The 16,367-nt window shown below is 31.9% G+C and overlaps 2 protein-coding genes across 2 annotated transcripts; both read left to right on the forward strand.

Moving 5' to 3' along the window:
- Positions 1 to 2,678: 2,678 nt before the first annotated feature.
- LOC127699930 (uncharacterized) lies at positions 2,679 to 7,433 on the forward strand. Its single transcript, XM_052203308.1, has 5 exons — positions 2,679 to 2,969; positions 5,763 to 5,863; positions 6,599 to 6,710; positions 7,166 to 7,297; positions 7,423 to 7,433. The coding sequence occupies exons 1-5, from the start codon at positions 2,891 to 2,893 to the stop codon at positions 7,431 to 7,433; spliced, it is 435 nt and encodes a 144-aa protein (XP_052059268.1). The 5' UTR covers positions 2,679 to 2,890.
- Positions 7,434 to 8,444: 1,011 nt separating this feature from the next.
- LOC127699938 (uncharacterized) lies at positions 8,445 to 15,608 on the forward strand. Its single transcript, XM_052203314.1, has 5 exons — positions 8,445 to 8,622; positions 9,364 to 9,489; positions 12,065 to 12,121; positions 14,535 to 14,610; positions 15,051 to 15,608. Exons 1-5 carry the CDS (start codon positions 8,448 to 8,450, stop codon positions 15,517 to 15,519), a joined length of 903 nt encoding a protein of 300 aa, XP_052059274.1. The 5' UTR covers positions 8,445 to 8,447; the 3' UTR covers positions 15,520 to 15,608.
- Positions 15,609 to 16,367: the final 759 nt, after the last annotated feature.

Here is a 16,367-nt window from a genome sequence, read left to right on the forward strand (position 1 = left end):
AACAACAAATACACACGTAACTACAAAAAAAACTTGAACGATAACATTTTTAACTTCCTGATTGTTGTAACTTTCACATACACTGACAATCAAAAATGATATTGAGATTAAAAAGTTCATGGATATTTATTAATCTTTGGCTAATGCATATAAAAGGTAAGGTTTGTTGAAAATTAGAAATGAACAATTATATTTCTTTGTCCTTTTTAAATATAGATAAGCGTCTAGCGGAAAAACTAGTACAAATACATTATCTTGTACAAGATATTATAAGGACGTGTTTTATCTACGTTGTTTCGTTAATATAAACAAATATATTACCCACTTGGAAAACTATGTGTGAATCATTTGCAATAAAAAAAAAACTTTTTTTTCATATTTAAGAATTAATTGTTGTGGCTTGTTACAGATGAATTCCCCATAAAGGCAAATTTAAAACTCTTTAACCTTGTAATGTCATATCTGGCGGTAGAAAATTTTTATATGAGTAAGATTTCATTATTTGATAACTCAATAATAACCTGCATATGTAGTAAGTGAACTGAATCAAAGATATTTTATCTATTGCTAGTAGAATAATTTGACGCTAACATTGAGTAACAACTATATTTTTTTCTTTAATCCTAGCCAAAGAGCATGCATTATGATTACTTGACTAGACCGTCCTTCTTTGGGTAGCTTCCGCTTGACAGTGAATGTTTATATCTTTTAACAAATGGGATATCCCAGTCTAATATGTACGGTGATGTTATTATAGGTCGTTAATAAAAATGCAATATATAAATTGTGTTCGTATGATTTTAAGTTGAACTGTTCTTATGTCTTTGATATTATCTGTAGTGGATCTGTAGTGGAATAAAAATTGATTGTTTTTTTTAATTAAGATTGACTCACATTGATATTTATTCCTTCATACTTAACACTTAGTATGGTCTAACATACTGTCGACACATATATTTTGGCACCGTGAAGGTGCACCGACTGAAACACTAGTATAGTGAGGGCATGAAGTTTTTGTTAGAAGGCTTTTGAACTGCTGACAAGATATATTATTAATACGTCTTGTTTAAGTTTACTGTTTACTTAAATGTAGAGTTATTCGAAATACTAAGGGTATACTACTCATAGGCATACATTGCCATAGTTGTATTTGACACCACTTCTTGGGGATGTTCGTTTTCAACGCTATTTATCTTTGTATTTGATTAAGCCTTTCAAATATTTAATTTGAGCACTACTGATGAGCCTTTTGAAAACAAACCGCGCGACTGGCGTACCAAATGATAATGGTATCTTTGACGATTTTATTCAGTTATTCATTTTTACACTTTGTTTATATGTTATGCTGATACTGAACTTCCTGGGGTGGTGTTGGTGAAGGATTGAGGGCTCACAAAAATTTAAAGATCCTTCACATTGCGTACTTGCCTGGTAAAATCAATGTTGTTATAGTCGATTGCTGTCTAGTTTTTCTTGATTGTTATAGCATAAATCAAGCAATTGTTTTTTTTTTCGTCTGAAATATTTAACATTTTGTTATACCGGTGCCTTTATAGCCTACCACATATTTTTGTTTTACTTATTGCTGATGGGCTTTTTGTTAACTGTTATTTTATATAGTTTTGTCGTTTATTGTTTTTATTACAGTTTTCTAAATGACAAGAACACGACAACTTCCTTTTGTATTGCCTTTTGCAATTATATACTGTTTTCAGTAACAGCTTTTTCCTCCAATTGTGATATTATCATGTTAAGGGATTATTTTTTGTTGCAAAACACATGTTTGGCTAAAACTTATCTTAGAAAAACTTAATCTTCAAATACGGTATAGGTATTGATGTTATGGTTATGGTTACTTAACTTAACTTGTATATAATTGGTTAAGTTAATTTTTCCTGACCTATGGTTTATTGTGACGGTGGTTTGTAATTCTCATTGATGTTTGTTGTTGATTGTTGAGTTGCTTTCTTATAAACGTATATCCCGAATCATATGTCATTCTTTTGTAAGAAGGTTAAGTGTAACACTTCTACTTTTCGTTTTAAACTTGCCTTTCAATATTTTAAGAACAAATATTTTAAACAAGAGCTTGAGCAAGACAACCTACACTTCCATATTTTCATAATTATGTCTGTTCTAAGATAGTTTCACACGAGTATATCCTACCCAAACAAAACATCTTGTGATATGTACTTGTTCATGTGCACATTCCTGTAGGCTTATGTGCTAAAAGATATAACTATAATAGTCTATAAGGTATAAAACCACTAATTCATAGCCCCATTGATTTCTATGTTAAATTCTGCAATTTCATGCATTAATGGCTACTTTGTCTTAAGTTCAAATAAAATGGCAGTCATGTCATGTCAAAACTATACCTTATCCTGACTTGTGATGAAAAATTCAACATACCTTTAATTGCATATTAGAGCGTACTGGTTCCAGGAAGTTTGATAGTACAAAAACCGGTACTTCTGATCTGAACAACAAGGCAAATGTGCCCTCCTATTATAATTTCATATACTTCTTTGTTATTCAAAAGAAACTTTCAACAAGGGTTCTACAGCGATCCCAAGTCCACAAGCGATCATCTAATACCACAACTATCCAAATATTTCACCTATTGACAAAGATACAGCTATGCGTAGGAACTAATTTGTTTAGAATATGTACTACTTTCTTGTATGTTCTTTCCGACCGGGCCTGAATTAGTGGTTCTATACCATAAGTTATTTAAACATGTTTTAATTTGAACTTTATCATTCAATTTCGTAAAAAAGTATGTTATGCACTTGAGCTGCAAAGATATCCAGATGGAGTAACAGCGATAGATGCAAATGATAAGTGTGGCGCATCTGGTCTAGAAAATGATCCTTTAGTTTTGACGAGGATGTCACAATTGCATGGCCATGAATTTTGGACAGGGCTTGGTAAATTTATACAGTTTACTCGTTGGATAGAAACTCTGGGTAAGCTACCGTAATGACTTTTTTAATTACAAATTCAAAGTATTAAGACATGGTAAGCCTGATATATTTGCTGTTTGGACTGCTTTATATGTATATTCGTGTTGATACTTTTGACGAATCAAAATGACAATAGTCTACTTAAATTGTTTTGATGAAACATATGAAGAATAGTTTTATTATCCAGTGGTATCCGGAAGACAGTTGAGGATTATCTAAATTAATCAATGATATTTTTCGTTATCAGTTAATTAATGGATAACGATCTAATTTTTTCTTTTCTTTTTATTTTTAGTATTAACATGTATTTTGATTTTGCTATATTAAAACATAATTTACCAATTTGGCCAGCATTCATTTTACTTCTATGTAGCATTGCAGAAGGGTATGCTTTTTTTGTGTTATGTCGGTCGTTTTTACATTAAAAAAAATGTTGGATATGTAATGAACGATTATTTCGTTAGGGGTTTACTAACATGTATTGATAAATTGTATTTGACTTCAAAGTAGCTTTCAGCTGCTGCTTTGGTACTGTATTTTATGTCCTTTGTATTGATGTAGTTGTTAGGTTTTTCATTGGCAATCAAATCGCATTACTTTTTCTAAACGTTAAACGAATTCCATCTCCTACTGATATCAACTCATTCGTAATATTAAAAACTATTCTAAAATTTAAAAATTCGCTATTTTAAAAACATATTCACATTACCGTTTTAAAACTTAATTGTCATAATCGTTTGATAGTGTCACAATTTATCTAAAATGCTGATAATAAAAAAAAACAATTTTGAATTCCTTGTGTATGGACGTAATATGTTACGCTGGCTTCATAACCAATATCATTTCATAATTAATATGGTAAATAACTCCCAACTTCTAACCTCATTTCCACACGACACGATACTACAACATATTCAAGTCAATTTTATTGTCCTTAAGCGAAATATGCCACTCATCCATAGTCAGCCGTCAAAACAATTAAACAATTATCACCCAATGACACTTTTAACATGAATAACAATAAGGGAGTTTAACAGAACCTTTTCAGCGTACATGCATTCATCAACAGACATTGATGATGATACTCACCATTTACAAAAACAATGCTGTTTTCTGTGTAGACGAAGTGTGGTTTTAATGATTTCTTTATACCTGAAAATAAACATTCCTCAACACAGAATGTTGATGAACTCTTAAAAATATTTATATAGTCTGAGATGCATGCTTTCTTTCCTTTAATTTTATTGGCTTTCAACTAGCTGTTAGTAACTGCGATTACCCTCGGATCTGTTCTTAGTGTCTTTATGTTGTGTGGCTGTACCCGTCCACGTCCACTCTGTGTTTTTCTTAGATGTATTTATATTTGTATCCATCTGATAAATTAAGCATTTTTCAACTTATTTTTATAGTTTGTTCTTATGTTGTACTGGTACACGACTGTCCGGGGTTAATTGGAGGGTTGGCGCCTTCAAACGAGTTTAACCCCGCCATATTGTGTATGTGGCTGTTCTAAGTCAGGAAGCTGTGATTCGGTGGTTGTCCTTTGTTGCTGTGTAGCATGTTTGTTTTTCGTTCATTATTTTGTGCATAAATTGGGCCGTTAGTTTTGTCGTTTCAATTGTTTTACATATGTCATTTCGAGGCATTTTATGGCTATTTATGCTGTATGTGCTTTGCTCATTGTCGACAGCAGTACGGTGATCTATAGTTGTTAATTTCTGTGTCATTTGGTCTCTTGTGGATAGTTGGCAATCATATCACATCTTCTTATTTTCATATATAATCATTCAGGACTACTTTTATTCGTCATGTATTTTCAAAGAATGAATACTACATTCAACTAGAATACACCTGCAGGTCCATGTTTAGTATTCGTATTGTCTTATGATAAAGTCGGGCTGATTATAATGTCCACATTTTTCTCTGCCTTCAAAATCTTTCCATTTAAACCCATCCTAGTTCTCTTACTATACTAAAACCGGAAACTACATGTGACACATAATATTGGTATCGGTGTCGGATGATATCCGGAACTTATTAAGTATTGGAATTATTATTTTGTGGAAAATAAAAGGGATTACAATGGTGTAATTTTTAATCTCCATTGTCCTATATAAGTAAATTATAAAGTTGAATTCTTAGTATCCATTGACTAATTTTTGTGTTATTAATTTCAACTTTTCTTTGATTCAATATGATGACACATGTTATATAATAAATGACATGATAAACGGTATACGATAGATCAGACTTTTGATACTTTTGAGAAATAGGAAATTGACAATGGGGAAACTGATATCATCACGTCTACATGATATATCCTAGTGTAAAGTCCTCCATTAGTGTCAATATCAAGAAAAAGATCAACAAATAAGCTTTTAATTTAATTGATATAATGAATGTCAAATTTGTTACTATATCCTAGATGCAATTACTCTATGAAATATGGGTTATTGAGTAACAGGACATCATCAATACATCCAAAAATGAAGTTGAAGAACTTGAAAATTTGCTGTTTAGTCTTGGGGAAGGCATTTGAGTACAAATAAATTCAGTCAGTAGGGGTGCACATTATGTACTCATTTGTGGTACGCACATATTGTTATGAATACATTATATACGTACTTATAATCTGACACATACATTGTAAGTATTAAGTGTATTAATCACCCGATATAAAGTACATTCAAACTCTGCAACCAAATGTATGTGATGATTTTTATTATAAAATTTGAAATGGATTACGACAAACAAATTAGTCAAATAACAAGGGAACTTTTACCATTAATATTTTAGGTTGTTTTCCGTTGACCAAGGACCCAAGTACTAAAAAAATCGTGACATCAGTCGGATTGTGTCAACGAGAATGTTCAACAAATGGATATTTCAGTTATAATGTAAATATCATAAATCAATATGTTTGTATCATCTGGTAAAATTATCTGTTCATCATTTAATATAATTAATTAAGTAAATTGTGTTTTGAAAATATGTATAAGGCGATTATGGGAGCGAAATCAAGCGACTAATTGTTTGGGAGTAATTGCAAGCTCAGATTTTTTGTCAGCAAAATGTATTACAAAAAAAATAGCAACCACCGGTCCTTAGGGACTTCAAAACCATATGTCAAAAACATGACACCACAAATGAAATGAAAAGGACACAAGGCATACAATTATTTGTTGTTGTTATTTGATTTCAATTTTGTCATTCGATGAACAGTATATTTACAGAAATCAGTGATATTTGTGTTACCACGTAAACGTTCAGAAGCAATTGCATTAATCTAATGGGTGTTAAAAGTCATCATACATGTATATACCAGACTTATCCTTGAGTATTCAATTCGTGCTTGACTTAAGCTTATCTGTGACGTTTCAATCAAAACAGTCTCAAGGTTAAATCAATCACGCAAAAGGAGACAATTTGAAAAGATTATTCTTAACTGTGGTTAAATAATTTTGGTATTTTTAATAGTCTGAATGTTATCAATCGGGAGCTAGGCAAAGAAGCAGACTGTCTTCAATAATTTTCTCATGGCTTATAGATACAAGCTTTACTCATGCAGATATAAGAATGTAAATCATTCTGCGTTATTGAATGTAAATTCACATTTTTGATTTACCTCTTAGAAAGAAGACAGTGCATGTTCCTGCTTAAACAACAACGACGTACAATTCACCAATGCTACAAACCTTTCTTCGTGCCTACAAAAACCTACTAAAGCAGCATTAGTATATCAGGGTAAGTAACCTTTACTGCTGGCTTATTTTTCAAAAGTAAAATAAACAAAACCAGTGTTTACATCTAGTAAGTTATCATTCAACCATCATATGGATCCTGTTTTCAAGGCCGTCAGTATTCTTCAAAATTGAATCTTACACACGTGTAAGAAAAAGTATTCTGGGAAGTTAGTATTTGTTTCTTCTGTAATACTGAGTATCATATGTCGTCTTTTTGATTTCAACTCAATGTCCGTCTAGATCTTCAATCATCTCAATCACTCTGAATAAATTGATTACTGTATTGCTTTGCGAAATCAAAAACAAAGATGACAACGGTGTTTGCTTATGTTAAAAAGTAAAAATGCTTGCATCATACATCATTGTATTATCCTAAATAATTCTGTATGATTCTTCCGTAAAGTTAAAATGTTTTATTTAACGTGTAATACTGTGTATTTCAATATTTCTATTTAGTTTATAATGGTACAACAATAAGATCTGGAACCAATAATGGACTTTGTACGACATTGACATGCACTCCTCCCAATGTTGTACATGTAAAAGCAACCAGCTGTAAAGGCGATAACTCGATTAAAGGTGTATGTGGTAAGTTTTATGTGTATCCCTCTCATATCTTACGATTACTAAGGAATTCTGTGTACTCAAATAACAGTATTCAATATCAATTTATTACCATCATTGTATCAATATTACTGATTTTACGTTTTAAGGTTATCAATGATATTACTAGTACATAATTTGAATTCTTTTCAAACAAGTGTCGTGACAAAGACGTATGTATCATAAATGTTCAGTTTAACATTTCAATAGTTGATAGTATATAATGACATTGTCTCTGACATACTTGGTGTTCTGTTTCTGATATAACTAAAGTTCCAAGAACCTAATAAATAGTTTTGACTGTTCTTTGTATGTTTGTATTGATGTGAACAGTATTCGAATTGTCAATTTCATCGTTTGAATGACACAAAAGAGATGATATTCAAAAACTGATTACTAAGATACTTGCATTGCAATGAAAAGGTCACAGCTACATCATAGTTTGAAGAAGAAGCTCATCATGATAGAAACTAAAAAAAAAAACTCCGTTTCCATGGAAGTCCACATCGTGCACTTTTATTGCATTTGATCAGTTCGGATTTGTCAATAAGATCACAATTGTTTCCTACATCAACGTTTCCCGGTCGAAATTTAAAAATGTTATACTCAACATGCATATTAAGGTTGCTACATAATTATTTAAAGTGTTGAACACACATTTTAGACGCATTCTTTGCTAAGTGTTTGTTAAAAACATTGTTTCGTAAAGAAAAAAAAAAAATTTTGAAGAAAAAGATGTATTCAATGACATGATTATTGCACGAACAAAGTGTTTTTGTAACTAACATGTCGAGTATAACCTCGAAGATATATACTAATGTATGGAAGGCTAACATAATAGATTCCAAAAGGTAACACAAAGGAAAGATATGGTATATGGTTAAGGTCAAATTTATTATTCGGTGTTTTAACCGGTTTTTAGACTTAAATAATATAAATTAAGAATATTGAATTACTATCATATAGATGGACTATATATAGAACAAATAATTTTAGTACTTGAGTTTTTTTAAATGTTATATTAATATAGATGACTTTTTTACTGAACCTAATTCGAATATTTCTGTTTGTGAACTTGTATATTCATTCTTAAATAAAATTCCAATTTTTACATTATTTGAATTCAGAAGATGGAATGCAGTCAACTTCGAAATTCTGGGGTCTCCAACAGAATAAAACTTTTGAAAACTGTTGGACTAAGGACAAGCTATTATTGCATTCTAATGCCTGTCAACAATTTGCAGAAAATCTAACCTCACCTGCTTGGACAAATGTGTTCAGAGAAGAAATAGAAGTGGAACGAACATTAGGTATATATGTCCAATCTAAACTGAAATGTATGATAATGCAGTCATCTGATTAAGATCGTCGTAAAGTGACTGCTATTTACATGACATGGCGCCAAAACAAATAACTATATTCCCACGGGATTTCTCATTTTTAAGTATTTGTGACAATAACCGAATAATTTCGTGATCTGCTTTGTCCATTGGAGACTTTGGACAAATATCCTGCCTTTTGTTGGCAAAACAACAAATCAGCTAACTTGATGTGGTTTGCTTGTTCTACGTTTACGTCTTACATCAAATTGTTTTTGTTGTTGCATATGTCTTTGCCTTCCATTATTATAATCTAATTTTTAACCTTACTGGATGTGTACCTTCTTAAGTTTATCTCATAAGTAGTTAGTAGTCTAGATATATTGTAATGGCCGCCTTGGCGCTTTTCCGGGTTCGGTTGGCGGCAAGACCAGTCATTATACAGACTTGATAATTGGTATTTGATACTTTTTTGCAAAATACGCAGAATATTTGTCTAAATAGGATGATATATGTTCCTGTGAACTGCTTTCTCATTAACTAACAAGTTATTAAATCAAATGTTAAAATGTATGCTACAAGTATATCATGATATTAGATTGGTTAAAAATTAATTGTGTGTTTTTTTGTGTACATATTTTCAAGGAATATATATTTGTCTTGCTTGCACATCACCATTCTCCTTTTAACTTAAAATGATATGTATAAATGAAATGTATTTTTTCATTGTAGTTGACACGACATCTGTACCTAAATTTTGCCAATCTGCAAACATTTCTGATAATAAAGGGGAAAAGATGTTAGATATACATTGGCAGAAATGCTCTATAAAACTAGAATGGTTTGTTTGCAAAAATGGTAAATATGTTGTTATATCCTTCTATATAAATTTACTTGATGATTCTTTTTTTTTTGTTATATGCAGATGCCTTTTTCTATTTGCTGAGGCATATTAAAAGAACCAGATAAAACGTCCATAATACACAACCTAAAAAATCAAAAATTCACATTACATATATACAGATATGTTCCAATCGTCGTTCCCCAAATGTAACCTACCGAATTAGACTTATCTCAGGGATTGTACTAAAATGATCAACACGACAGGTGCTGTTGAGAAACACACGAACTTTAAGGAGACGTTATGTGGACGTTGATAGGGATAGTTAGGAGTTACTCATTACCTCAATGTGACTACCGTAATACAACTTTTGTTTCGTTTTCTTTACAATATAATGATGTCGTGACTGCTGGAAAATGTCTACAAAATTTAAAGAAACACGTTCGAGACACAGTTGTGCTCTAACAAAGCTTTTTGCTGAGAACTAAAAATGTGCAATCTCACGACAAATTGACAGAGATGATTTTGGCTATTTTGGAAAAGGTATTTATCAGCCGACAAAAATGTCTAAACAAAAACAAAACCATACGTACTTGCGTTTTACTCCCATTAACAAACAGTTAATTTAACCCTTAAGTGGAGAGTTTTTATTCAATAAAAACCAAACAGCATCATTTAATCCGCAGCATATGTACGCTCGTATAACAGCATTTAATATCTTCACAAGTTGCCCAAGTTATAACTTTCGAAATTAGAAGGCAACATTTACGCTTTTGAACAGAGGTATACTACTGTTGCATGTTATTAACTGGCAATTATTGGAATCGTACAACACAGCTATTCATAGCAATACCTAAAAAAACAGACGTCCAACTACTTCAAATCACTGCTTAAAAACGAGGCTTTGACTACGTTTCGGGATTTGCACATACACATTTGAAATACAGTAAAGCTATAGATGCATCAAATGGTCAGCGATTTGGGAAAAAATAGAGAAAAACATACACAGGTGCATGAGGACAACACAGTACATTCATGCCGCAGATTTTATGACAAGTCAGAAATGCTCATTGAGGACTAGGATCAATAGGTCAGAGTCAGGAATCGTATTGTGCATTACTTATACTTATTATTCTAAACAAACATACATGCACAAAAGTAATTGATCAAACAACCCGCCTTGAAATTCTTAAGCAGAAGAAATAAATCGTGTTTTAATTGTCTTAGCAACCACCGAGTATTGGGCGTATAAACAGTGCGGACAAAAACGCCATACCAGTATTTGTCCCGTAAGTAAGAATCAGTTTTCGTATTCGGGTACTTCGAATTATGATTCTTATGATAACAAATCTACCTCATCAGATCAGCAAAGTGTAGCTAAAACCGCATCAGTAATGACTGTTCTACAGATTCATAAGTTCTACTCAAATCTCAAAAGCCACAATGTCTTCGAAAGCTCAAGCGAGTATGGACGCACACATACTTTTCGATGAAGGGGTTCAGCGCTCGTTTAGGTTGAGGGTGTAGCGAGGCCACTAGAGGTAAAACCTTAAGAGGCAAAAGTAATATCCATTTCTGGGTTTGGAGGAGGTATAGAGTCAATACTCCATTTGAAAAACGCTCAAATATTTGAAAACTCGGATAACGAAAACCGCATAAATTAATGTGCTTGGTGTTCTTGAAATAATTTCACCAAAACGGACACATATTACCGAGACAACTAATTTACCATACTTGAGCGGATTGAGATTTTAAGACATGAAGGTTTCTCTGTAAATTTGTTGATAAGCGGACAGTTAATGGGATTTTATTGAGGATAAGACAAATTAAATATAATAACAGTCAAACTGCGTTCAAGTCAGAAATAGGTCTTGTGCTATCAGTTAATATCAGTGCTATCAGGCACAGAGATTAGACGAAGGAACGTAGTCTTTGATGCCAGGCTTAAAGATGAAGAGCATTGATGACACAAAGCCATGGCCAGGGATGTGTATTTGAACAGCATTTCAAAGCTATGGAAAAATAAGTACAAACTAACATTAATCTTCGATCTGTTTTTTAATTTTTAAATATATATGTCTGAAGCAATAGTTTTAAAAGAAATGCATATTCGTATAGAATGTAGAACTGGTGTCGTTGCCATGTTGGATTTTAAAATAGCAGAACTCAAATAAGTCTAGATCTTTGATAAAAAGGTTAAAACAATCTAGAGAGGAATTTTATTCATTTGTAGATAAACTTGCCGTGATGTGAGATGTTTTTGCTCCGTGTAGAAAGCTTCACTGTGATTATGAGATGAAGAACAGAAATTACAGCGCTGTGCTTCTCCTCTTTGTGTATTTATTACTGTGCATGTATTGATTTTGTGTCATGGTTGTATACCCCATATCCTTTGATTTTTGTTTTTCTATTTTCATTACAGAATAAAGAAATGATGTGTTTTTGTGTTTTATCTTATTATTTCCACTTACTTTTAACATTTTTTGTGCTATTATTTTATTTTCATTTTTGTAATGAGAGGATAGATACGTCAGATAACCTATATATAAAGTGTATTGTCAAGTAAGTTTATACATTCTTTATTTCCTTTAGATACCTCTACAGTTGAAAACACATACCACATGGAAGTAGCAACAGATGCAAATTACGGTAAATGTCTTGTTATATGTTTTCTCTATTTGCATATTTAGGCGCCCTTCCCCGTTTAACACATTTTTAAATAGTTGTTTCTTGCTTGTCAATGGAGATTGTTATCATTCATTCAAACGAATCTGTCGACTTCCTGAAACTGTCTGTTTAACGAATTATAATTTAGATCTTCACATATGATTTTGCAATTTCTAAATTGATAGAAGATGTAAAGACTTTAAATAAATATCAATAGCATTCTAAAGTGATAATTTGTTGTGTTATGTCAAACATTGATATTTACTGCTTATTCGTCCAGTTATCCTGATTTCATTTCGCCTCATTGTTAAAGACAGAACATGAACATATAGTTTGGCAATTACTGAGTTGTCGAATTGGCAATCTTTAAGTTATTGTGCTTTTCAAACTCACTTTTCAACTTGAAAGATATATCCCCGTGTACAATTTTCTTGTCATCGCAACTTCTCAGGAACTGTAAAAGATATTGTATATCATGTTTCCCTAAAATACTAGTTACTTCCTCAACATGATCTACTAAATTCGAACTAAGGAGATTTGGCAACATGTTATAAAAATTCCGTTTTTGTGCTCGGCATAATTGATGTGTTGATACTACTCATTCAAAGACAGTTAACGAGACCTAGGGTCTTTTGATTTAAAATCATTGATCCCTATATAAAAAATGATCCAGGTCAGAGCTCAAGGCCATGTTTAAATTTTGACAGTTATAGAAATCGACGAAAAAGTTACCAAATTGTAAGTCGCGACTTGTCGTAACTGGAAAAAAGTTCGATCCATATGCTACCGTAACACCTATTGAAATATATACATTTTAAAAAAAATAATCGATAAAAGTGTTGTTTAATTCCACCAGATTAAATATCTATTAAACATTGCTCGTATTCTTTGATCAAACGTCAATTAACTGAAATTAAAAAAAATCAATAGTTAGCGCGTTAGTCTGTCGATACACATGTGGTCTGTTCAAAGTCCTAACTTGGAAAGGAATAAATAAACTAAGTGTTCGCCAGTATAGTTAAACCTTGTGACGAGAATTGCGCAAGCCCTGAAATATAATTAAACAAAATCAAGTTCAAGTAAAGTAATTAGAGCAAAATAAAGGACCAAATTAAACCAACTGCATACACAACAAATCAATAAAACATAAATTCCTTGGTTTCATAGACAAAAAAGGAAAACTTGTAAAGGAGGATTCAATGATGCTATTATAGGGTAGGGTGTTTCAAGCCTTGCACGTTTCAAGCAAGACACAACATTATTTTAAATACAAGATAAACTTGTTGCAAGGAGCAGAAACGAGACATAAGCCCTCCCTCTTTCTTCTTCGCTTGTTCCTAGATATCATATTCTATGCATTAAGTAAAAAAAAACTGCCCCCACTACTGCGTGTCTAGTTTGGTGAGAAGGGAGGGGATGTGTTAATCTGTTTCTTTAGGTACAATATGTGTTAAATATGTGCAATTTGACGTCTTACATACATTCAATCCAGCAAGGTAGCATCAAAGAAATAATTCAACTAATAAATGAAAGAATCAATAATTAATCAATCAATCAATCGATAACGCAATCAATCAATTCTATTAACAAAACCAATCATCGATTATTGAATGTGAAACTTGTGAAACCTGATAATATGCCAGTATGCAAAATTTTGATCAATAAATCAACCCTTCATTCGAACAAGACACCAAGACACATACACACCTATTAACTATCAAAACAAACCAACCAACCAATTGATATGCATCTAAAGTAAGTTGTTTGGTTGTTTTGTACATCTAACAAAACCAACGACCCCAAAAAATAAGTTATGAAAATGCAGAAAGACCTCAAAATTACAAAAAAACAATTGATTTTTAATTGTAATTTTATCTGTTTTTTCAGTGGATTTTTATCGAATTCTCCGCCTAAATGTTATTTCTCTGCATTGCAGTTTTGTTATGTAGGGGTAAAAAATAGAACCATTTAAATAAAATTTGTAGTTTTAAGTTGTCTAATTCATTTTTGAATTAAAGCTTTGATTTAAAGTTTGGCCTGACTCCTTTTTTTGTTTTTTTTTTCTTCAGTTCTTTAAAGATGTATGAATGTTTCAAACTTCCAATAATTCTCGATTTGCCCATTATTACATTTAAAAAGGCTACCAAATATTTGTTGTAACTCTAATATGATTCATAAACAAAGGCTCTGTTTGATCTGAAATATATATTCTCTTTCACAATTTGTTTTTTTCTGTAGTTCTCTTTCATGCTAACAGACGATTTTTATTAAATAATAATTTGCATTTACCATTTCCAAATAGTTCCTTAAATGTAGCATTGAAATAAAAAGTGTATTTCGCAATTAAATCAGAATTATGTGTTTCTGTACTTTTTTTTTACTATTTTTGATCCAGGGGCCATTGTAGGTGGATCTGTCGGAGTTGTCATTGTTTTACTGATAGGTGTTACTGTTATTCTGTGCAAAGTGAGGTAAAATCTATACGATATAAATACAAATAGATACAAGGTTAACCTCAAAGTGAAAGCAATTTCTGATACAAATCTATGCAATGAAATAAACAGAAGTTTAATAATTTCTATGACTTAGTATCTAACTGATATGCACCTGACACTTTGAGGGTTCACCTGAGGTAAAAAGGGGCTTATCCTCATATTTTTTACTTAAAAATTAAACAAATGTATATATACGAGAAAGATTCTTAGATCATGAAGGGAAGCAATTGATATCCTTAAATTGACATAGTTGGTACATATTCGATTTTGTTCGGTCTGGCAATCTATAATTGCTAATAGAAATCTTAAATTGAAAACATATGCAAGTAAGATAAGTTAAAAAATGTTCTATGTCACGCTCTTTGTTTGAATGTTTGTTGTGTTTCAAATTACACGGATTAAATATTGTTTTGTAGACTAATTGGAATTTTTAAAAGTAATAATTCAGCGAATATGGCAACAATAGTTTTTACGAAATCAGTGCGTGATGACAAAACCAATCTTGGAGTACAGACGCAACAGCAAGTCCATGAAAGTTATGGTTTGGTAAATCAAGTTCCTGAGAAAAACAACAAAACAAACGATTTATATACACATGTGCAGAAGGGAAAACGTACGGAGGATACTTATACAGAGAGTTCAAATGGAGAGTATGATCATTTACATAACTTTGGTGAACGAAAACCAAAAGCTGGTGAAAATACCTACGATAGCAATGCAGGAGTTCGAAACTGTAATGATCCCACCTATGACACTGCTACAAGTTCTACTAGAGTAGATATGGATAATACGTACGATCATTCTTTTTCAAAATTGAAAGCTTATTCAGAATATGACGTTTCAGATTCATGTATGCAAATCGATACAACAAACTATAGCGTATAAGGTCAGGCTTGTTAACTATATTTGGACCTTAGCTACACCCCAGAAAACCTGATAATATTATTTTGTTCTTATATTCATTAATTCGTTCAAAAATATTCTCAATCGAATAAATAGATGACAACGGAAAATTTCTATTTCTCATATATACAATGTGTTTCTGTTTCCTCGTGTGTGACCTCACCAAATGCCACTTATCAACATACATGTTCTTTCCAATGACAAAAGTGGATCAAATAGATATAAGAAGATGTGGTATGAGTGCCAATGAGACAACTCTCCATCCGAGTCAAAATTTATAAAAGTAAACCATTATAGGTCAAAGTACGGTCTCCAACATGAAGCCTTGGCTGTTTCCCATTCTGGATTACTTGAGTCTAATTTTAGATTCTACATTAAGTTTCTGTTGCTTTTGAGTTCAGTGTTGTATTTCTCAATACTTTATTGTTATGTGTCTTGTCTGTCTATGTTTAATCGGTGTAGGTCTTTACCATTTAAACTAATTTCTAAATCTTTTCAAACATTATCATACTGTCTTCCTTTATGTTTAGCCATTAGTCTGGATGTTTGGCGATTTTGGTTAAGGTCTAAAGGTAAGACAAGAGTCATCATACAATGATGTGAAGCCTTGTTGCCGAAAAATCCTAATCATATTTAAGCATTATTTCAATACGGATGAACTGATAACCCTTCCACATCAGTCTGTGTAGTTGTTGGTGATGTCCTCGGATATATTTCTTTTGCCTTTGCGTAGATTATCTACCTTCGACACATTGTTCTTTTTTATTTTCCCTGCGAGTTGTTAAGGTGTAACTCTTTAGATAATTCCCTTTCGGCTGCTTTAACACCAA

Source organism: Mytilus californianus, unplaced genomic scaffold, assembly GCF_021869535.1.
Source record: "Mytilus californianus isolate M0D057914Y unplaced genomic scaffold, xbMytCali1.0.p SCAF_44, whole genome shotgun sequence".
In the NCBI taxonomy this organism is placed as follows: Eukaryota; Metazoa; Mollusca; class Bivalvia; order Mytilida; family Mytilidae; genus Mytilus; species Mytilus californianus.

Bases quoted from the DNA above. Each gene is read 5' to 3' on its own strand.
- LOC127699930 (XM_052203308.1), top strand. From the start codon at position 2,891: ATGTCACAATTGCATGGCCATGAATTTTGGACAGGGCTTGGTAAATTT. The intron at 2,970-5,762 runs GTAAGCTACCGT...TTAATATTTTAG, and splicing joins TCGTTGGATAGAAACTCTGG to GTTGTTTTCCGTTGACCAAG. The intron at 5,864-6,598 runs GTAAATATCATA...TTTACCTCTTAG, and splicing joins ATGGATATTTCAGTTATAAT to AAAGAAGACAGTGCATGTTC.
- LOC127699938 (XM_052203314.1), top strand. From the start codon at position 8,448: ATGCAGTCAACTTCGAAATTCTGGGGTCTCCAACAGAATAAAACTTTT. The intron at 8,623-9,363 runs GTATATATGTCC...TTTTCATTGTAG, and splicing joins AGAAGTGGAACGAACATTAG to TTGACACGACATCTGTACCT. The intron at 14,611-15,050 runs GTAAAATCTATA...ATTGTTTTGTAG, and splicing joins GTTATTCTGTGCAAAGTGAG to ACTAATTGGAATTTTTAAAA.